Source organism: Sminthopsis crassicaudata, chromosome 4 (assembly GCF_048593235.1).
Source record: "Sminthopsis crassicaudata isolate SCR6 chromosome 4, ASM4859323v1, whole genome shotgun sequence".
In the NCBI taxonomy this organism is placed as follows: Eukaryota; Metazoa; Chordata; class Mammalia; order Dasyuromorphia; family Dasyuridae; genus Sminthopsis; species Sminthopsis crassicaudata.
Window position 1 is genome coordinate 197991401 of NC_133620.1, and position 22263 is coordinate 198013663.

At 38.7% G+C, this 22263-nt stretch overlaps 1 protein-coding gene across 5 annotated transcripts; it reads right to left on the reverse strand.

The window, feature by feature from the left end:
• Window positions 1-6409: 6409 nt before the first annotated feature.
• MTRES1 (mitochondrial transcription rescue factor 1) lies at window positions 6410-18149 on the reverse strand. 5 transcript variants are annotated; one of them, XM_074310167.1, is made up of 6 exons: window positions 17975-18143; window positions 15674-15757; window positions 15115-15230; window positions 12833-13302; window positions 11239-11311; window positions 6410-6703 (listed from the first exon to the last, which is right to left on the reverse strand). In XM_074310167.1, the coding sequence occupies exons 4-6, from the start codon at window positions 13297-13299 to the stop codon at window positions 6524-6526; spliced, it is 720 nt and encodes a 239-aa protein (XP_074166268.1). In that variant the 5' UTR covers window positions 13300-13302; window positions 15115-15230; window positions 15674-15757; window positions 17975-18143; the 3' UTR covers window positions 6410-6523. The 5 variants fall into 5 exon arrangements, with proteins under 5 accessions (XP_074166268.1, XP_074166269.1, XP_074166265.1 ...); XM_074310168.1 differs by lacking the exon at window positions 15674-15757 and having other exon boundaries at window positions 15059-15230; window positions 17975-18149; XM_074310164.1 differs by lacking the exon at window positions 15674-15757 and having other exon boundaries at window positions 17975-18142.
• Between the last annotated feature and the right edge of the window lie 4114 nt (window positions 18150-22263).

Here is a 22263-nt window from a genome sequence, read left to right on the forward strand (position 1 = left end):
CCTTTCATATCCTTTTGATCATTTTTCAACTGAGGAATGGCTCTTATTTCTATAAATTAGACTCTGTTTTCTATGTTTGAAAATGAATTCTTTACTAGAAAGTCACTGTAAAAATTGTTTTCACAGTGATGATTTCCAACATGTATTTACCTCTATCCTATTTTCTATTTATTCTCTCTCTCTCCTTTTACCCTATCCATTCTCAAAAGAAGTGTTTTGCTTTTGAATTTGACCTTCCCCAAACTGCTTTCCTTTTTACTAGATCCCCTTTACTTCTCTTCCTACTTTCCTGTATGGTGTTAGATTACTACAATTTGAATGTGTATCTTATTCCCTTTTTGAGTCAAAGCTGATGAGAATAAGGTTCATATATTCCTCTACCCACTTTTTCCACTTTCTTCTCCACTGCAAAATCTCTTTCAGGCCTCTTCTATGTCACATAATTTATCCCATTCTATCTTTCCCTTTCCTCTTCTCGCAGTGAATTCTTCTTTCTCATCCCTTAATTTTTATTTTTTTAGATAACCATATTATCACATTCAACTCACATCTCTGCTCTCTATGTGTACTCCTAACTGCTTTAATGAGAAAAAATTTAGGAGTTAAAGATATCATTTCCCCATGCAAGAATATAAATAGTTTAACCTCAGGTTCCTTATAATTTCTCTTTCCCATGTACGTTTTCTATGTTTCTTTTGAATCTTGTGTTTAAAAGTCAGATTTTCTGTTTAGCACTGGTCTTTTCATCAGGAATGCTTGAAAGTCCTCTATTTCATGAATCTTCACTTTTTTCCCTAAAAGATTATACTCAGTTTTGGTGGGTAGATGATTCACAATTGAAATCCTAACTCTTTTGTCCTATAGAATATCATAACCCTCTGATTCTCTAATGTAGAGACTGCAAAATCTTGTGTTATCCTGACTGGCTCCATGATTGTTTCTTTTTTGGCTGTTTTTGCAATATTTTTTCCTTAATCTGGGAGATCTTGAATTTGAATACCATGCCTGGCAGTTTTTATTTTGGGATCTCTTTCGGTAAGTGATTGGTCGAGTCTTTCAATGTCTATTTTACCCTCTGGTTCTAGAATATCAGGACATCAGGACATCAGGTTTCCTTGATGAATTCTTTAAAGATGATGCTTTTTCTTTTGTCATGACTTTCAGGTAGTTCAATAATTCTTAAATTATCTCTCCTGCATCTATTTTCTAGATCAGTTGTTTTTTTCCAGAGACATTCCACATTTTCTTCTAATTTTTCATTAAAATTTTTTTCTTTGATTATTTCTTAATGTCTCATAGTCTTAACTCCCATTTGCCTAATTCTAATAAACATTTAAGGAATTATTTTCTTTGGTGAGCTTTTTGAACCTCCTTTTTCATTTGGCTAATTCTGTTTTTCAAGGAATTCTTCTTTTCATTGAATTTTTGTATCTCTTTTTACTATTTGGCCTATACTGTTTTAAAGATGTTTTCTTTTATTTTTGTGCCTTCTATTACCTAGCTGTTGAGCTCTTCCATTTATATCTATATCTATATATATGTATTTTTGTGGAGGCTTTAGATGCAGGAACTTTGACTTTGTCTTCTGAATGTGTATTTTGATCTTTCTTGTCACAAAGTAACTTTCTGTAGTCACATTACTTGCTCATTTTTCAGTCAGACTTTAACTCAATGCTAAAGTGGAACTCTGCTTCCCAAATGAAGGGGGCATTGTCCCAAGCGGCAGATTTTTTTTTGTGCAGCTGTTTTTAGAGGTAATTCTGGGGAGCTGTAAGTTTTTGAGTTCTCCAAGATGGTAAAGGTTACCACTGTTCTGTACCATGCATTGGTTTTAAGCAACCACAAGCACTCTTTTCAACCCTGGAGCTGTGTGGCCAATTCCCCACTCACCTGCAGCCACAAGCTCTGCTGTGCTAGTTCTCCTCACACAGGGACTAAAACCCGGAACTGGGAACTTAGATCCAAGTATAGGCGATTTTGCCCCGGGCATCAAAGTAACCCCTGTAAATCCCTGATTCATCATCTGATCCCATCACTATTTGTGGGCTAGAGGTCTGAAAACTGCCTCATTGATTCATTCGCCCTAAGGCCTGCTCCTGGTTTGCTGGGGCCTGATCTGCACTGGTACAGCCTGTTCTGGACTACACTTCTCTCTCACCTTTCCTGCTGATCTAAGTTGTCTTGGGTTAGAAAACTGGTTTCACATCATCTTTTTATGGGTTCTTGCTGCTATAGAATTTGTTTAGTCATTATTGAAAAGCATTTGGAGGAGTTTGGGGGGCTCGGGAAATTCCTGCCTTTTTTCTGCCATTTGGGTTCTGGCTCTCCTATAAATATTGATTGCACATAGTGGGTTTCATGTTATCTCCCCTGTTAAACTGAGCTCCCTAAGAGAAAGACAGTTTTGTGCCTTTATTTGTATCCCCAGTACTTATTCAGTGTCTGGTATGTGAGAAATGCTTAATAAATGTTTACTGACCAATTCAGCAGTTGCTCAGAATAAGGAAAGCCTTGGTTCTTAGCCACAAAGCGTTTGTACATTTATTTTAAAGACAGGGTAGACAGACATAGCTCTTTAACTTTTTAGTTTATTACACAAGATTATTTTTGCCTTTTCAATTAGCTGTGTAGCTGGAAGGAATTTTTTCCCTGGTCTTTGACTACTACCCCTTTTAAAATGTAAGACTTAAATTTTAAAAGAACAGAAAAATTTTCCAACCTCCAAGATCAAAACTGCCATCTTGACCTCAATTGGGAGATACAGGGAGATGATTTGTTCCTGATGGCAGACCCATCAACATTGCTAGGAAATTAGGCTAGCTTCATTTTGTACATACTGAAAGATAGAGCTCATTTAAAAAACTTTAAAAGCCACCACGATAGTTCTTAAGTCCAGTTGGCTAAAAGATGATATTTTTCCAGAAGATAGTTTCCAGTGGTAACTAGCTCAAAAATTATTCTCCCCTCCCCACCTTGTTCCAAAATCAGTGTGGAAAAAACTAAAACTCCAAGTACAATCAAATCCAGAATTCTGTTTCTCTACTTGGTGCAAATAGTTAGATAAGACTATTGCAAATAGGGTTGGATTGCTGTCCTGCCTAAGGCATACCCACAGGGCTGCACCATTTGTTGGCCCTCTTATTCCTCTGGAGATTGAAATACACAGTTGTTAAGTAGGAGGTGAATGCTATTAGCAGAGCTCAGCAGCCCTGCTCTGTTGTCTTCCATTGTCCTATTTAGGATGTTCAATCTTAGCCTCTATCCTTGTGACAGGCAGAAAGCAGGATTTTTGAAACATCTTACCTTAACCTTACTTGGGCCTTAGTTTATTTCTCCAATGGAGGTAATGATATAGATCCAACTACATGTCATCATCAGATGGTTAAGAAGAGTTTAAGGGAATTACTAATAAGGGGATATTTAAATCATGAGGTGACAATTAGATTGCTTCCTTTGAATCCTTTCTGGAAATGCCCTAGTCACACATCTCTGTTCACAAGTCTGCAACAAATTGGCTATTTCCAGCTCCCAACCAACAGCAAGGGGAGGTGATCTGTGATCAAATATTTTGTCTTTGGGGAATAAAAGTTTATGATTTCTTTCCTAGTAGTATTATCACCTTCCTTCTTCCCAGCCTGTGTGCCTTAAACCCTATTACCTTTAATGGAGTATTTTGTAACTGACAGTTCTCTGATCAATATGATACCCTCATTCTAATTGCAAGGTTTCTATGTGAAAACAGTTCTGGGAAAGCATCAGCTACTCCTGTGTATAAGACGTGACCTTTAGGAGAGTTTATGTGCTTTCCCCCTCCCCCCTCCCCCCCAATCAGACACAATCAGTTTTCCTTTGGTTTCCTGAAAAGTGATAGCCTCTCTAACCCATAATTCCCCAAATAAACCACAACTCAGAGGTTATACACAAAGTGCTGCTTTTTCCATGAAAAGGTAAAGAGAAAATGGAACTCTTGCCTAGTGATCTATTGTTTTCCAGGAAACAGCAAATGCCATTTATCAGGGAAATATAATTAGCATCATGTTTCTTTAAAGAAAGTTTCTTTGAAAAGATAACTACTGAGAAAAGATCTGAGGCTCTCCCCTCCTCCCTTTCATTCTTCCCACTGCCAAGTTTAAATTTAGACTTTTAGACCATCCTATAAAAAGTATCAAGAAGAAAAATGGGAGAATTTCCCATGTTTTCATAGAAGGCAGGCCCTGACTTTCTTCTTCTAACAGTTATAATAATGATTGAGTCTCTTAAACTGTTTTTCTTCATTCTATTTACATTTTCATTAATGGAACCTCACCGTGATTAGTTTATGAGGCAGCTGTCACTAGTGTAGAGTAATGAATGAGTTTCACGAGTCCCATAAAGCATTTATGAATTGCTTTTATGTCACCACTAATGTTTCCTAAATACATTACTAGTTCCTTTTACCCATAGGAAATCTTGTAATAATTTTTTTTTTCCCTTTTGATAACCAAATGCCTTTTCCTTTGATTTTTAAGGAAGACCGACTCTGGCCTAGGTCAAACCCGGAGAGGGAATCAAGCTCATTTGTCAATCATTCTGTGAACTCAAAGAAAAAAAAGCCAGTTTTCATAGCATTTTTAAAGCATTTTCATCTCTTCTGATCTTCACATTAACCTGAATGGAGCAGTATTATTCTCATTTAATAGTACAGTAGTTTGAGAGCTGGCTTCAAAATCAGCAGAATCTGGGTTCAAATCCTGCTTGTGAAATGCTGGCTATATCACCATGGGCAAATCATTCAAACTTCTTGTTCCAAACTTGAATCAAACTTGAAGCCCTAGATAGCTTTAAAAAAGATAAGCTGCAAAAAAACCCTGCAACCAAAATTGTAAGAGAATTTCCTCACACAGAAATTTCCTCTACCAATCAAATGACAACTGCATTCCCAAATAGATGAAAAGAAAACAAATTTGAATTATGGAGAAGTACATGGGATCACAGCAGCAGTTAGATGGAACATTGGGCTTGGAATCAGGAAGACTCATTTTCATGAGTTCAAATCTGGCCTCAGGCACTGTGTAACTCGAAGCAAGTCTTTTCCGATGTTCTTCTGTAAAATGGGCAGGAGAAAGAATTGGCAAACTGCTTCAGTATCTATGCCAAGAAAACCCCAAATATGGTCACAAAAGAGTTGAGTATGACTGGAACATTCCAACAACATGGGATTGTAGACATAGAGACCTTAGAGCCATCAAATCCATTGTATGGACCAGGAAACTGAGGCTGAGACATTCCAACTTATAAGTCAAAAAACTGTCTGAAGCAGAATTTGAACTCAAAGTTCAACCCAATTATTTTTATCTGCTGTACTACCTAGCTGTTCTAGTTAAAGCAGATGATTTGACTAAGTACATACTGACTTAATGGCAAAGCAGGGAGAAGGCATATTCTTTCCATTTTAACATGTTGCCTCCCGCCATCCATGCCTTTCAATCTTGAGTTTTCTTATTATGAAAGAGAAAGTTTTGGGGAGGTGAGAAAATTTGAGAATGGATAAAAATTCACAATTATTTCATAAATAATTTATGATAACTTGGTTAAAAACTAAATTGATCAGCCATAAAATAAGATGAAAAGATTCCTTTGGCAATACTGCAGAGGACATTTATTATGAGCTCCTGAGAGTTTATTTAACCTTTTAATAAAAACCAATTTTCTATAATCTCCTTTCTGTGACCTGTTTTAAAATAAACAAGGACTGGTAGAAGACTTCAGGGTCACAGGGCCTAGCACCATATCCTTAGAATTAAACTTAAGTCTTTTTCATAGGAAGTCCTTTTATTTGGAACTTCCCAACCCTAGAGGCTCAAAAATTGAATCTTGCTGACATTCTGCTTGTCATCTTCCAGGGGACCCTTTACCCATTTTATTTGGAATTATGTACAAACCTTATCTGTTTAGTCACATCCTGAGCTAGCTACCCAAAGATATGGAGATAAGGATTAAAAGAAGAGAGGCTATTGTGGGTAATGTGAGACAGAAACACTTTTACCAATGCTTCTAACCAAGTCATATAGTTGTAGAAAGTCAAAGCACAGGCAAGCTTAGTCTCAAAGAGACATTTAGGCTGATAGGATATAAAACTGAAATAAAAACATTAAGAAACAATAAGGCCAGTTTTATTTTACAACACTGTCATGAGGTAGTTAAGTTAGGAAAATAGGCAAATCATTAGAATAAGCTCTCTGGACTTAATTCATTCACAGCACATCTTATGCTGGGTGAAATGACCTGGAAATCAAATTATTCATTCCCATGCCCAGGAAAAAAGTCAAATCAAGTGCAAACCAAGTCAACAAGAGAAACTTGCTGAAGCCTAGCCCTAGGAACGTATGGACATATGCTTATCCCCATTTTCACAAAATGATCTAGCAGATTTCAGAACTAATGAGACTTTATTTTTTATAAAAATGTCCTTTTTTCAGAAAGGCCCCCTTTGTCCCATTTTCCCACTAGATGAAAAACACTTGAGTTCTTGGATTCAATCTGGCTACTTAGAAACACTCTTCTTGGGCAATATGATTTTTTTCCACCGGCGTAAAAGCACTCGGTACTTTTCAGACTGAGTTTTCTCTTCTGACACTTTTCTCAGGACAATTCGCATAGCTGTCTCTGTTTCTGAATCTTTATCCTCTCCAATGATAAGATCCAGTGTATCACCCACTTTCACCTGAAAATTTAAAAGTGACTACTGTGATATTTTGGAAAATAGACACTGGCTTATAAAACACACCATTTGAATTTGATTTGTTTTTTACTAGTTAGAAATTCAGCTGGTATTGACAACACAGCAGGGATCACCTTCCTAGAATGCAAGATAGGACCTGGAGTATACATAAAAAGCCTCATTTCTCTTCTGAGGCTGCTTGGCACTAGTCTTTTGCTTGCCACTGATCTAACTTCTGTACCACATTTTCCTCAGCCATAAAAAAGGCCGGACTACACATGACTACACATGTCCCTCACAGCTCTAAATGGATGATCTTATGATTCATTGTAGAAGGAAGCTCAAGCTCAAATAGCTTGCTGCTTGTTGAACTTTTTGACAAGTCTTTGGGGATTATATCATCCACTCTGCTGGCATATTCCAAGGGGCTCACCCTGGGAGGTAAAGACTCAAGTCCAAGTTTGCACTAGGAAAGAGCACAGGAGCCTTTTGCAAGCTATCTTTGCACCACTGTGACCACATATGTTGCAAAGCGAAGTTAGGGTTTAACATTTTGTTGGTTTGGTTGTTGTGAAAACCCACAGTCATCCTATCAGAAATTATTTTCTTGGAGAAATGGAAAGAAATAACATTTCCTCAGCTAGCCCTAGTAAGAAAGGAGCCAAACATTTTACCTCAAAGTAACTGTGCAGAAACAAACTCCAGAGATGGCAGTGAGGGAAAGAATTCTGGGTTTAGAATTAGAGGGCCTAGGTTCAAATCCTGGCTCTTCTACTTACTGTTATGTTCAGTCACTGGACCTTAGTTTCTTCCTAAATAAAATGAATGCACAGATACTTACATAATTAACTCACTCTGTCCTACGGGTCAAAAATAAGAAATATAGTTCAATTATCTTATTTTTACTTTCCTGTATATTAGCTCTTAATATCCTTTAGAACACAAAAACTTAAGTTCAGAGTTTTCTCATCTGTAAAATGAGCGTGAACTCATTTACTTCTAAGGTCCCACTTTCTGCAAGAAGGCTTTTTCAGTTCTCCTTAATCTTTTACTCTCTCTCTGAAACTATCTCCATTGTGCACACATACACATACTCTTTCTGAGGTATAAATAATGCATGTGTGAGTGTATATATATATATATGTGTATATATACATTATACATATACATACAAAATGTGTGTATGTATATATACATATACAGTTGTTTGCATATTGGCTTTCATTAGATTGTGAGAGTTCCCTGACAGCAACTGTTTTTTGCCTTTATAACCCCAATTTTCTTAACACAGTGTATAGCATACAGTAAACACTTAATAAATGCTAGTAGACTGACCTGACTTCTAGCTCTGACAGACTAAAAAGTGCCACACTGAGATTCACCCATGGACCACCTTGCCCAAATGCCATCCCCCCAATGCGAGCATCAAAGACTCTTTGTTTGAAATGAAAAACTGGCAAATCAGAACAACTTGGTACAGTTGTATTCAGATCTTGTAGCCAGTGCATGCATGATGCACGAAATAGCAGATTTGTCAATATATTAATTTAGTCATCCCCATACTGAAAAGAAGCAAAAAATGTTCTCCAAGATACTTATCCCCTAGTGGGGAGAGTTAGGCCCTCCATAGAATAGGAGCCCAAATAAGTGAGCTGGATCAGTTTTAAGGAATTATAAAACCTGTTCACAATTGTCTTATAATTTGTTATTGTCACCTAGTGTCCAGCTTTCTGGAGGGAAAGGAGAATAAGTATATAAAGGCAATAAACAATAAACCATGTTCTGTCTCATGAGAAAAGAATAAGTTATCATGCTTATGTAGCACTTTGTAAGGTTTAATAATGCTTTCTTCTGGAGCAGCTATGTGGTGCAGTGGATAGAGTACCAGCTCTGAAGTCAGGAGGATCTCAGTTCAAATGTGGCCTCAGACACTTAACACATCCTATTATATGGGCCTGAACAAGTCAATTAACCTCAACTGCCTCAGCAAAAAAAAAAAAAAAAAAAAAAAAAAACCTAAAAAAAAAAAAAAATAATAATGCTTTCCTCATAAGAAGCTTGACATTACTTACTTATAATCTAGAACCACCTCTGAGGTGGGAAGTTGGAGTGTAATAACCCTCATTTTACATTGGAGGAAAGGTTTAGGTAATAGACACACACAGCTAATAAGCATTGGAGCTCAAAAGTGAACCCTGATTTGACATTTTCATGTACCCTAGACTGAATTCTTCCTTGGTTTCATTCAGGGGAAGAAAGGACAATGTCTTTGATACTTTTCTGATCTCGTTTTAGGTTCATATAATAGTAAATGTTTATCTAAGAAGCCTAGAGGACATAAGGGCAGATAGAATTTGGCAGAGCACTACTATATAAAGTTATCCTATATTCTGTACATAGATCAACATTTGAAAAGTGCTTCATTTTCAGGACATAGAAAAGTTTTTTGCTGGCTCTGCTACACTGGAGCAGAGCTGCAATGCTGAACAAGGGATTGGCCAGAACAGTGGCTAGGCAGGGACAACCTTCTGGGGCATTCAGATGACTATTCTCTGTTCCCTATTCTCCCTGAGTATCTAGGTCCATGGAGGAAAACCAAGTCTGATATCTTTACAAAGCAGAGTAGGCTTAGATCAGTGGTTCTAACCATCTACATTTCAAATCTCCACTTAGTTACACTGTTACTATGACTACCAGACTTCCTAGTAACAAGGCAGGCCAGCCTCTCAGGCAGCAGAATGTTAATCCTGCCCCCATCCTCCACTGACCCCCAAGAGAAATCTGGAAAGCAGTGAGACAACATAAAACTGAAGATGGGCTGGTGAAGAAGCAATTAGGCAGCAGTTAACAATACATCATAGCAAGGAAACAAGGAAAAAAAAGAGATGGTGTTGGGAGTGAAGCGATGGCCAGGCTGGATGCAATCCTTTTTTTTTTTTTTTTTTTTAATTCTGGGAACATTGTATACAGAATAATATGATAGTTATTACAACTGAGGAAGTCACTGGACTAATTTCAAGGGAAAAAAGCAAAGCTACAAAATGCTCAGCCCCATTTCTGCATGAATGACCAATTTGCTAAAAATTTTGCAATTCATATCAGAAGTAATTGACTGACATGAGCTCCCCCACTGTCAAAATATAGTCAAAGAAGAGTTCATTTGACTGAAAACAGGAGCTATGAAACTAGGAGGAAAAGGGAAGAAATGAACAAGTTTTCCTCCTATACTATATGATTAGCTGGGAGAGCTATAATAACATTCTTCAAACAAGGGTCATCCTCACGGATGCCCAGAATTATCAAGAGAATGCTCTCAGAAGCCAATTTGTCATGAATCATTCTGAAATAAAAAGGGAATTATGAAGTAAAATAAAAAGTACTTCTTAGCTGTTTTCCCCAGAATTTCTGGGATTCCTACTAAATTCTTACCTGAAAAAAATGATTCTGGCTTTCAAAGGAAGCTTCTACAGTAACAGGTACCCTCTGAAATTCACATGCTTACAGCTTATGCAAAGTAGTTCCTTTAGGGCACTGAAAGCATTAGTTATATATGTTTCACACCATAGGAAAAAAAAACATGACTCTAAAATATCTATTAAACATGTTTAATTTTTTAAAGTTTTTAATCCAATATTATTTTTAAAAAGTCCAAAGTATTTTTACTGTCCTTTAAATACTCACACCTTCATCTATTTTCTTTCCACTCTCTCTCTGAAATTAGAGTCCTGTGTGTGTGTGTGTGTGTGTGTGTGTGTGTGTGTGATGAACTCCTTTAGCAGTTAGTTTCAAGAATGGTTACTTAAATTTGTGAAAACAAAAAATTTTCAAATGCCAGGTTAAGAATCCCCCATCCAAACCATAGCTCCTGTTCTTTCAAGATCTCAATTCTGACATCCTCTTGAATCCTTAATAACTTCAACCTTTTTTTCTCTAAATTCTCAAAACTCCCAAAGCACTGCTTATCAGTACCACCATTGGTCAAACCCAATTTTGGTACTGCCTTGTATTGTTCTAATGACTGTAAGTTCATTGAGAGCAAAGGCTTTATCGTGCTCACATTCTGTTTTCTATAGGACCTAGCACTGAGCTAGTAGTACTTGTTTAACTGACTACTGAACAGAACACTGGCTCTTTGATATGAAGCCAAAGAAACCTTCAAATAAAGACCAACTACACTGCTTTTGGGATGTGTTACTATGAAAGAAGCAAAAACGGATCAGTCAGTGGATCAGGGGTTTAGTTAATGGATTGCCCTGGTTTCTGATTTTGATTTCCAATAGAATAAAAAAAGAAATGAACCATCAAAATGACAGATGAGACTGTTTAATGATAAACTGTTTAACATGATCTTTGTCTTTCATACCCACCAAAGCTTTCTAAGGTCTAGTTCTGGCCTGGAATAGCTAAAATAAAATGGTACTCATGCACAATCAGGGAAATGAATGGAGGATTTGAGATGAAAGGAGTGGTATCAGTTCAGAATTGGTATTCTCTCTGACAAATGTATTTCAATGTCAATTTACATTTAAACAACTTACCGTTCTGCTTTTTTTCCATAATTTTTCTCCATTCAGTCTGAGTTCACCTTTGTAGAATGCATCTTCTATTTTACTTTATGGGGAAAAATGAGAGAATGATGTTCTAGAGTAATATTTTATTTACAGTAGTAAATAGACCTGTTAGAGAATACATTGTACCAGCAACTTGAGAGGAACATTACAATAGTGAACAAAATGAGTGGAGGCCCAAACTGATAGTTCACATTGAAAGTGATGGGGCATCAAGGGTTAATTCCATGTGTTTCTAAAACACCAAAGACCATTTCCGAATCAGTGAATTGATGCACAGATGTCATACTGCCCTTTTGTTGCCAACTAGTAGTCGAAGGAGCCCAATCTAGACACATATTGAGGTTATTGTCTAGGGCTGGAACCTCAAAGGGCTCTACTGGGGAACTTGTTTGCAAAGTTAATGTGCCTTTGATTATCAGCTTCATCAACTAAGAGTAGCCCAAATTGGTGGGGTCCTCCTAAAAAGAGTTATTGTATTCTTTTTCATCATATATATATATATATATATATATATATATATATATATATATTTTTGCTCTAAGAGGAAATCAGAAGTAGTATGTACAGTGAGTGCCATCTACAAACCCCACAGCTGTACTGCAATTAAACAGCTGTTAAATAGGCATTTCCCACGTTTATCTCATCCTACTGAAATTTATGTCAGCAATTGGATTAAAAGAAGACACAAAATATTAGCTCATTTTACCTGGGCTTAAAAATAAAAAGTTTGTTAAATAATAAACAAGGGTTCTCTCCCCCTCCCCCTTTTGTTGTTGTTTTTCCTGTTCTCTATGATTTGATTTATGTAAACTAAGTAGCAGATATTACAGTGGCGGAGAGAAAACCAACTTTAAGTAAGGCCATCAGATTTTAGAATAGAGAATACAGGGATCATTTTGACTGGCCAGAAGAGAATCAGGTCACTATGTGCTAATGGGAGTCACCGGCACTGATGGCCAGAAGCTCCAATAAATTCTGTTTCTAGATATGAGCAGAAGATGCATGAAGGACTGAAAAACTAAACAATTCTCTATATACACACAGGATGTCTGGCAAATTGCACACTTGAATAAGAATATCAGCCTCAAGAGATTCTTCACTTTTTTATAGTTAGCTGAGCAAGAGGTTACAGAAAAACATTAATGAGTCTTTAAAAATAGTTTAAAAATCAATTTGTGTGAGTTTAACCATCCTATGTCCTATCTTTCTCCATGGATCCAAAAGTAATTAGAGGCTAAAATTAACTTTTTTTTTCATCCTTAACAATATGGCAAAGTGGAAAGAGCTTTGGTCTAAGAGGTGGAAGACCTAAGTTCTGTTCTAAGCTTTCCAAAAATCTAACTGTGAGGCTGTTTCTAAACCTTGATTTCTCTACTTGTAAAATGGTTACTGGATAAGATGGCCTCCTAGGAACTTTCCAGTTCTGAAATTCTGTTATTCTATTACTCTATGCTGTTAATCATCTAAGGCAGACATTTAAATGTTTGTAAAGCTAAATTATATCAACTAATATTAAAAAGTAACTAATGGTTGGTATCATCACATATTTTTTCAAACTTACTTTCTTGCAAGATCCAGCCCCGTTTTTAAGATGACATCATACCGAAAAGAGGGAACAACTTTCTCCAGATCCTTATAGTCTTTTACTACATTGGGGTCATCATCAAATTCATCTTCCTGCTCACTCCTCTCTCCCCAATCTTCATCAGAATCATCGTCATCATCATCGTCGGTTTTCTGCAAAGTCTTTTTACTGGTCTTTTTAGATCCTGTGTTGCTTTTGAGTCTCATGGAAAAGAATGAAATGCACTCTGGAGATACTAAAAGCCCTGGGAGTTTCGCAGAGGAAATGCCGTGGAAGAATAGTGTTCTATAATTTGATATGCTTAACCAATAACTAGAAGAATTTATGTACTGACTCCAAAAGGTACAGGGTTTATGGGTGAGAGGTGTCCCCCAGAGTCCAATCCAGGCATTTGGTTTTCTTAAAGCACATATAGGCAATCTGAGAGTAGTCATAGCATACATCACCTGAAACAGACATTAAATCAGATACATTTTTTCTAAATTTGGCACTACTTAAATTGTAAAACATAAAAAAATTCATAATATAGATCTCCCATCTCCTTTTCTTTTTTTTTTTTTTTTCTCTTTCTGTGGCTAGGGGTTAAGTTACTGGCCCAGGGTCACACAGCTAGGAAGTGTTAAATGTCTGAGACCAGATTTGAACTCCAGTCCTCTTAAATTCAGGGCTGGAGCTCTATCCACTGCGCCACCTAGCTGCCCAATCCCATCTCTTTTTCTTGAGTTGAATTTAACTCTTTCCTTGAGACTGATTCGAGTGAGCATGCTCCCCACATTCAACATAATTAAGTCATTTATTCACAATAGACTTGGTTCTACTTTAGGAAGAGAATTAGCTGTGAGAATAGTGGCCAATCATGCCAATAAGCACAATTCTTTTAAAATTCTTTTAAAAAGTTGGAAAATTGTGTGTGTAAGAGAAAATTTTTAGGAAAATTCTTATATAACTAGTGTTCTTGATTATGTTGATTTATGACACCAAAGATTTGTAAAATCCAAAGGCAATTCTCAACTTTCCCTCAGTTCAACCTCCTTCCTTATCCCCAAATTGTTAACTAATCTAACCAAATAGATCTGAATTTCATTTCCTCCTCTTCCCTTAGCATTTTTATCTTGTTCTACCTGATAGAAAATGGATAATAAGAATGAATAGAAGGGATTTTGGATTCTGAATAGGACTAAAATTTAAAAAAAAAAATCTGGAAACAAAAAGATAAGTGGCTAAAGGAGGGCAATGTTAATGATATAAAATTTTCATATACCACCAAAGTGTGTCAGATAACCCAATGTGTGCAAAACTGGTTTTAGAAACTAATTTCACAAGCATAAAACTCAAAATACCTTTTAAACGGTCAATAATTGGTACTTGAGTCTGAAAAAGTACTTTTTTTGCTAAGGTTATACTTTACAATTGATATCCTTTAATAATGACTCTCATAGTTTATTATCTTTTCCCGCTTTCACCTCACCATATAACACAGTGATCAACAACAATTATCCATAAATCTCACACAAAACTATTTAGTTAAGAGTTACTGTGACATGTTATAAGTCTCCATTTGCCACCATTTTTTGGCCTTGTTTTTTATGGGCATGATGGGACAGAAGAACACTAAACATATAACTTCCCCTTCTAATGCTTTCAGGGTCCTCCCAGTCTACATCTATGTCTCATATAAGAAATAAAGCAGGCTCAAATTAGGGGCTGCTTTTCCAGAACAGCTCTAATTTAAAATATTCCCAAAAATATACTTCCTCTGATGTAAACAATTTATCAGGCAATGAAAGCCACATACTGTCATATGGCTAACCCAGCTACAGGCCACAGACTCTCAGTCACTTTACAACTTGTAGTCTTAAAAGACTTGCCTGAGAAATTCAGAGATTAGGTGACTAGGGCAGGTTAAGTAAATGAGACACTCAGTTTAGGTGATTTACCCAGTCACATAGCTGATATGTCATGGTAAGACTTGGACCCAAGGATTCCCAACAGAGAGAGACTAGCTCTCCATTCATTACAACAGGCGTTTTAGCACTTCCAAAATCTAGTTCCTCTCCCTCCCCAAATCACCAAGAAATCAAGACTTGGTTACTGAACTTCTTTCTTTTCAGTGAAAGGATATACTTTTCCTAAGACCCTAAAGTATTTTATTAGCTAAAGGAAGAATTATCTGCAATTCAGGAGACAAGAAATATTGCTTACCTTGGATGAGGGAAAGGAAAGTGACTTTGGAGTCACATACTATCTCTGATGCTTACCTCTGTGACTTAGGGCAGATCTGCTTCCTCATCTGTAAAATGAAGGGGGTGGATTAAATGGGCTCAGAGGTCTCTTCCCTATGATGGTCTTCTAACAGAAGGCATCAACGCTTCCACTGCCAAAAATAATAATAAACTTAATAAGAACTAGTATTAATATAGAACTTCAAGGTTTACACAGCACTTTACAAATATTTTTACACTCAATTTTCACAATAACTTTGGGTGGTAAACACTATTATTCCCATTTTACAGATGAGGAACATGAGGCAGATAGAAGATAAGTGACTTGACAGATCTATTTTGTCAAGCTAAGGCCCTTAACATGTCAAAATTACAGCATGTTGCTGGGCATCAACTAGATGCATTTGTGGGATTCCTACCAAATGGAGAATAATTAATGCCCTGGGTTTTTATCATTTTTGTCAATTCATTTCAACAAATTATTTTTTGTTTTCTAGCTTCCTGAGTATGGAACACAGGACCAGACATTTAAAGCTGAAAAAGATCTTAAACCCTTCATTTTACAGATGGGTAAACTACGTATCAAATACCTTACCCAAAGTCACTCGGGTAGTAAGCAGCAAAGCCATGATTAAAATCCAGAACTCCTGACCCCACATCCAGAGCTTTTCCCATTGTTCTGAAGGAAATCGGAGATGCTACATTGAGGCTGGGACTTAATCCATTTGGAGTTCAATTTAACTCGGCCAATATTTATGAAATGACAACTCTATGTAAAATGCTGGGGATAGAAAGGTGTAATCCAGAGGAAATCATCTGTCCCCTCTTGCTTAGTCCCATCTTAAAAACAAACATAAAAACCAGTGGGCTGATCTGCAGGTCAGGATTTCGAGAGAATAGCTTAAACTGAGAGAACTCCACCTAGAGTAGATCATTCTAGGTACGAACAGGTGAAGCCCTCAGGGTGCTGATGCAGCTGGGAAGGTGAAAGTGCCACGCCTCCTTCCACAGAAGCTCAAGCTTTGGCCCTTCATCCCAAGTAAAGAATCTTTCCTTTTTGCAAACCCAAATCCTATCCAACTCTTAGCAAATTACTCTAGTTTAAATCAGGGGCTCTCAAACTACGGGGCCTGTGGGCCAGATGCGGCTGCAGAGGACGTTTACGGCCTGCTGGGTTATGGCAAACGGGCTGAGGGGCGGAGACAGTATGAGCTTTTGTTTTTACTCTAGTCCGGCCCTCCCACAGTCTGAGAGACAAAGAACTGGCCCCTATTTAAAAAGTCTGAGGACCACTAGTTTAAAGATTACAATATCATGAAACTAATGCAGGAAAACAACTCAGAACCACCGCCTCTTACTCCCTAATTCTACAGAGGAATAAAAGGCCCAAGAAAACACAGAGAGCAACTATCATCTATGGGATCTGAATCCGGATCCTTGGACTGCAGAGGCAGTCCCACCACAGGCGAGTCTGTCTCAGAGCTCCTCATTGGTCCCACCCCAGATTCCACTTAACTATAGTATAGTATCTCCTCTAACTGTTCCCAGTGTTCTAAACTCCTTAAAAGTCAAGACCAAACCCCACAAAGCCTTGTGGCCACACTGGGGGAGGAAGGAAGTTAAGGAAGAAAGGAAGGAGGCTAGCAACAGACACCTACGTCATCCCTGTAGATATCATGGATCTGCTAGGCAGTTGGTGAAGCCTTCTCTGCGCAAAGTTTTGGTTTTTTTTTTTTTTTTTAAAGAGACAACTGACTCACCCAGGGTCACACAGCCAGGCAGTGCATACTGTGTTTAATGTGCAAATTGCAAAGGACACAAACTATTGAAATCGAGTCTTTAGACACGAAGGCTTCAATCCTATAGGACAGCTCTAATAATCACAGGGGTTGCAAAGTAGGGAGGAACGTAAATAATATTTTAAGATCGCACCAGTTATGATGGTTATTTGTACTGGTGACATGTCACGGGTACTACTACTACTACTTCTGTGTTTGTTGCGCACGTTCATTACGAAGGAAACACTACATTTCAGTTAAAAGTTAGTGAAAATATATGTATTTTTTCTTCCCACACTTTCAGAATCCTTAAAATCTCTCCACAGGACACTACGGCTCCCGAGCTCCTCGAGGAGTTCGCGGAATCATGGGACTCTCATCCTCAAAGGTGGAGAAATCCTCGCGGTTACAAAAGGGGCTTCTCGGGAAGTAACCCTAACGTTACGTAGCTCAGGGAAGGTTCTGAAGGTGATTTACGTGGGTTCGGACGGAATCCCCACAAAGGCCCGGGCAGGCGGCGCTAGCGCTATCCCCGTTCTGCACGTGGGCAAGCGGAGGAGACCGGTCGGGCGCCCTGCCCGGGGCCGCGAGAGCACGAGTACGCGGCTTGCATTACCCCCCAGCGCTCTCAGCGTCTGCTTTTTTTTAGTTGTATTTTAAAGTTGGCGAAGAACGTTTAAGGCACGAACCCTGCCCGGGAGAGAGTTACTGTAGCGACTTCCCCTTTTACGGAGTGGGAAACTGAGGCTGGGAGGACAAGGCCGGAAAAAGCGGCCCGGGTGACAGCGGCGCTTCATCCCCCAGTCCCCGGCCCTCCGGGGAGCCTCCGGGCCCCTCCCCCCCGCCCCCCGCCACCGAGCCCGGGGCCTTTTCCCCAAGGTCAAGTGCAAGTGGAAGCCTGCCGCGGGGTTTCCGAGGCACGGAGCTTCTCCACCCTCCCCTTTCGGGGCTCCCCCTCTCCCCTTGCGCTCCCCCTGCGGCCCTTACACCCACGTGCACGAGCGCCCACGCACACGCCGGACCGGTCCGCGGGTCAGGAGGCCGGGGTGGGCCAGGCAGCTCGGGCTCCGGCTGGGCCTAGCCAGCCTGCGCCGAGGTGTGCGGCGGGGGCGCGTTACCTCTGTGCGTGAGGGGCGGGGAGCCTTCCACGGCAGCCCTCGTCTGCTCTGACAGCCCCTTCCCCTTCCACCCCGGTGCCGGCGCAGAGCAGCGAGGAGAGCGGAGAGACCGCGGGCTAGAGCTGCCGCCGAGTAGCGACGGCGGAGCAGAGACCCCTGCTGGTAGTGCGATCTTGGAGGACCAGCCCCGGTACGGCCCAGCTGGGCCCAGACCCCGCCCTCTCCCGGTCCGGCCCCGCCCTCGAGACAGCCCTTCCTCCTCTCGGCCCTCTCATCTCCGCCTTGTTCCCTTCCCCCCAGTGAATTCTGTATTCCTGTCCTCGCTCTCCTCCCCCCTTCTTCCTACCTGTGTTCTCCCTCCTCCTCCCCCCTTCCCTCCCTCTTTCTCTCCTTCTCCTTTCTTCTTCTCCCTCTTCTCCATTTCTCCCCTTTCTCTTCCTTCCCTCACATCTCCCTATGTTCCTCCCTTACAGCTCTTCACCCTTCCTTTCCCCTCGGTCCTTCCCTCCCTCCTTCTTAGCCCCTCCTCTGCTCCTCCTCCTGCTCCTCCTGTTAGCCAGTCAGTCACTTTAAGTGCCTACTGTGTGCCAAGCGCTCTGCTAAGCTCTGCGGCTACAAAAGGCAATTGCAAAATTGAAAAAACAAACAATTGCAATAGCAAAAGACAATTCTTTCTCACAGTTGAATGGGAAAGACTGCGTATGAATATACACGGAGTAAGTTATAGCTAGGATAAATAGGAAATAATTAAAAAGAGGCTAAATCCTGGAATTAAGAGGGGTGGAAGACAGGATTTAAAATGGGACTTTTCCTTTCTTTCCTCTTCTTCCTTCTCTTTTCCCCTCGCCTTACTACTCTCACTTCTCTTTATGTCCCTCCTCCTTTTCCCTCCTGCTTTTCTTTTCCCCTCTTCCTGCTTCTCTTTTTCTCCTCCTACTTCCTTTTCCTCTTCCTCCTTCCTGACTCTATTCTCCTTCACTCTTTTATTCCCTGCTCTTTCTTTGCTTTCCTGTACTCTTCCACTTCCTTCAGTCTTCCTCTTCCTCCTTTTCCTTACTCTCTATTCCTCCTATGCCTCTTCTTCCTTCCTGCTTCCCTGCTCCTCTTTTATTCTGTTTTCTCCCCCTTCTCTCTACCTTCCTTCTCTCCTTTCTCTCCCTTTCCCCTTTTCTTTCAACTAATCAATCACCCAGCACTTCGGTTCCCTTCCTTTCCCTTTCCTGCTTGGATTTCTCCTTCTTAGCCGTCCTCTATTCTGCTCTCTTCACCTCTTCCTCTGTGGCTGCTTTGCTGCTATGTTAATTCCTGGGTCCTTAGAAACGGAACATTCTTCTGGGTCTGGCTGAGCCAAAGCTGAATAATCAGTGTCTCATGCTGCCGGGATGATCTTCTCACAGGCTTCCCAATACATGAAACTTAGGGAGTTCTTTTATGACATCTCTTCAATTAAAAAACACAGGTGCATTAGAACACACACACACACACACACACACACACACACACACACACACACACACACACACACACACACACCAGCTGTCTTCCTAGTATTTTAGAGATGTCAAGATGAAGTAACTTGTTCTGCTCTGTTACTAAGAATGAAGTAGGCTCTTAGGAAACGTTGATTGACTGGTTGGCCTCAGTTGACAGAATTAGGAATTGAAGGTAGGAAATGCAAAGAGAAAAACTTAGGTTTAATATCAGGAAAAACTTTCTAAAAACTAGAACTGTCCAAGATAGTAATGAACTACCTGTTAGATGATATTCCCCCTACTTGGAAGTCTTCAGACAAAATAATGAACCATTTTTGGTTATGGTAGAGCACAACCTTTTTTCAAGTATGTTTATAATGGAGATTCCTTTTACATATGGGTCATACTACATGACTAGTGGAGTTCCTTTCAACTCTAAAATTCTTATGATTCATTCATCTAATTTGTCAAAGTACTACGAAGCTGCAGCTATTGCTGATTATTGTTGTGGTGCTATTTTCCCCCCTTTGGATAAACCCTTTTCCTGATCAGCAAAAGCAAGTTTATGACACTGTGTGGGAGGGAAGAAAAAAAAAAGTCTGACCACTCTCAGGTTCTGTCATGTAGGGTCTGGTGACCAAAGTCCAGCACTTTGTGAAAATAGGACTCTGGACTATAAACTCTTGAAATCTAGTCTTTTAGCGCAGGTTCAATAAGATTTAACCAGGAACTGAAGAAAGAAATTCAAGAAAACCTTCTGGCTAATAATGTTTTATTAATTTTTATGTGAATGGTCTGGTGGAAACATGCTAGGTTAAGTTCAGGAAACAGTATCATTATTCTCCTACATTTGGAAACATGTTTCTTGCTTCTTTTTATGTCTGCAATTGTACCTTGAGGATTTGCATTATCTCATGCTTTCCTTCCTGTATCCAATAACAACTTATAAAATTTGTAACAGTAACTGTATACTGTATTTAAAGCTGGAAGATAATGCAAAAGATGTATATCATGTCATTTCAATTTAGCCAAAGTGTTTATACATTGCATCACACATTAGTTTAAAAGAATGTGCCAGAAAAAAAGAATGTGCCACATCAAAAGTAACATGTACACAGTATAGTTGATGTGTTATATATTCTCTTGCCTTTTCTATTAAAGTACTAAAAATAAAAAAAAAAGATTAATATTATGCAGGACAATAAATTTAGAGGCAACGAGATATAGGAACACAGAGCTGGACTAGAATCAAGAAGCCCTGATTTCATGTCCTGCCTCTAACATACCAGTTGTATGACCCTGAGCAATCACTTAGCTTCTTAGTATACCAAACAGCTCTTCAAGACTAAATTGCAGAGTTGGTGCCTATTGGATTAAGCATGATGCCTTTGTATTTATATGTATGTGTATATATAGAGAGAGCTATATTTTTTTCATTAAAGCTGCATCATATTTTTTACAAAGATAATTTTAAAAAATTTTAAAACTATTTTAATAATAATATTTTGTTTTATTTTTCAATTTAATTCCTGTTTGATTTGGGGACAAAGTGAAGAAGTTTGCATAGCCCTTAAATAGCAAGGTTATGCAATAAAGATCTAGTGGTCCTCATACAGCCACTAAGTCAGAGTGGCACTGAATTCACATGATTATGACTTTTTATGCCCAGAGATGACCAAAACATTTCAAGAAGTTAGGGGCCAGTTAGATTCCAAGAATAGCTCTGTTAGCTTTGAAAAGAAACCTAATTTCTATAGTAGGGAAATGAAGAAACATCTGCATCAATACATCAATCAACAGCTATTTTTCCCCCCACTGCTTATTATGAGCTAGGATCTGGTGAATCTAAAGAAGAAAAGCAAACATGCCCTTGTCTGAAGAAACTTATGTTTTATTGGGGGAGTTTCTTTAAATGAAATTTTCTATACTAATAAAATCATAAATCTGGATCAAAATGAAACATGCATATTATTGTTATGGAGAAGAGTTGAAATAGCTTATTAATGGACTATATAAAATCAAAAATGTTGAGAGACAGGTCAATTCTCCGAGAGCCTTCACATCTGTGGATCATAACATCTAAAGGAGTTGCAGGGCACAGGTGTTGCCAACTGGGAATGAGATAAATTGGAGGCAGAGGGTAGAGGAGAGGGATCAGAGAACAGCAACTGCCTCTCAGTCTCCTTGTATCACCCTCGAACAAGAGGAGATCCATTCTGGGTTGGATCTCCAGCAGCCACTGTCAGGTGGCTCCCATGTATTCCAACACAAAATAGTAACTGGTTTTAAAAAAAATCTTATTAGATTTTAGCTGATATTTCTATAGTGCTTCTATATTACTAAATCACTTTCTTAACAAAGCCTCTAAGATGCAAGGATGGTTAGTCCCAATTTACAGATGAGAAAATGGGTTCATAAGAGGATAAATGATTTGCCCAAAGTCATACAACTAATGTCAAAATGAGAACTCAAAATCAGTTTTCTGAAACCAAGTCCAGTTTATTTTCTACCACATTATTCTGTTTCTCATATTCTTTTAATCATATATATATTATATATACATTATTATATTACAATATATACATATTATATATTACATATATATATATAATATATATATGATTAAAAGAATATGAGAAACAGAATAATATATATATATAATGTACATATATAGAGAAAATTATACATGGGGTTTTTTTTGTAGCATTTGCTGATTTCTTTTTTTAATCAATTTTTTAATTAAAGCTTTTTAATTTTCTTTCTTTTGCTTAGGCAATTGGGGTTAAGTGACTTGCCCAGGGTCACACAGCTTGGAAA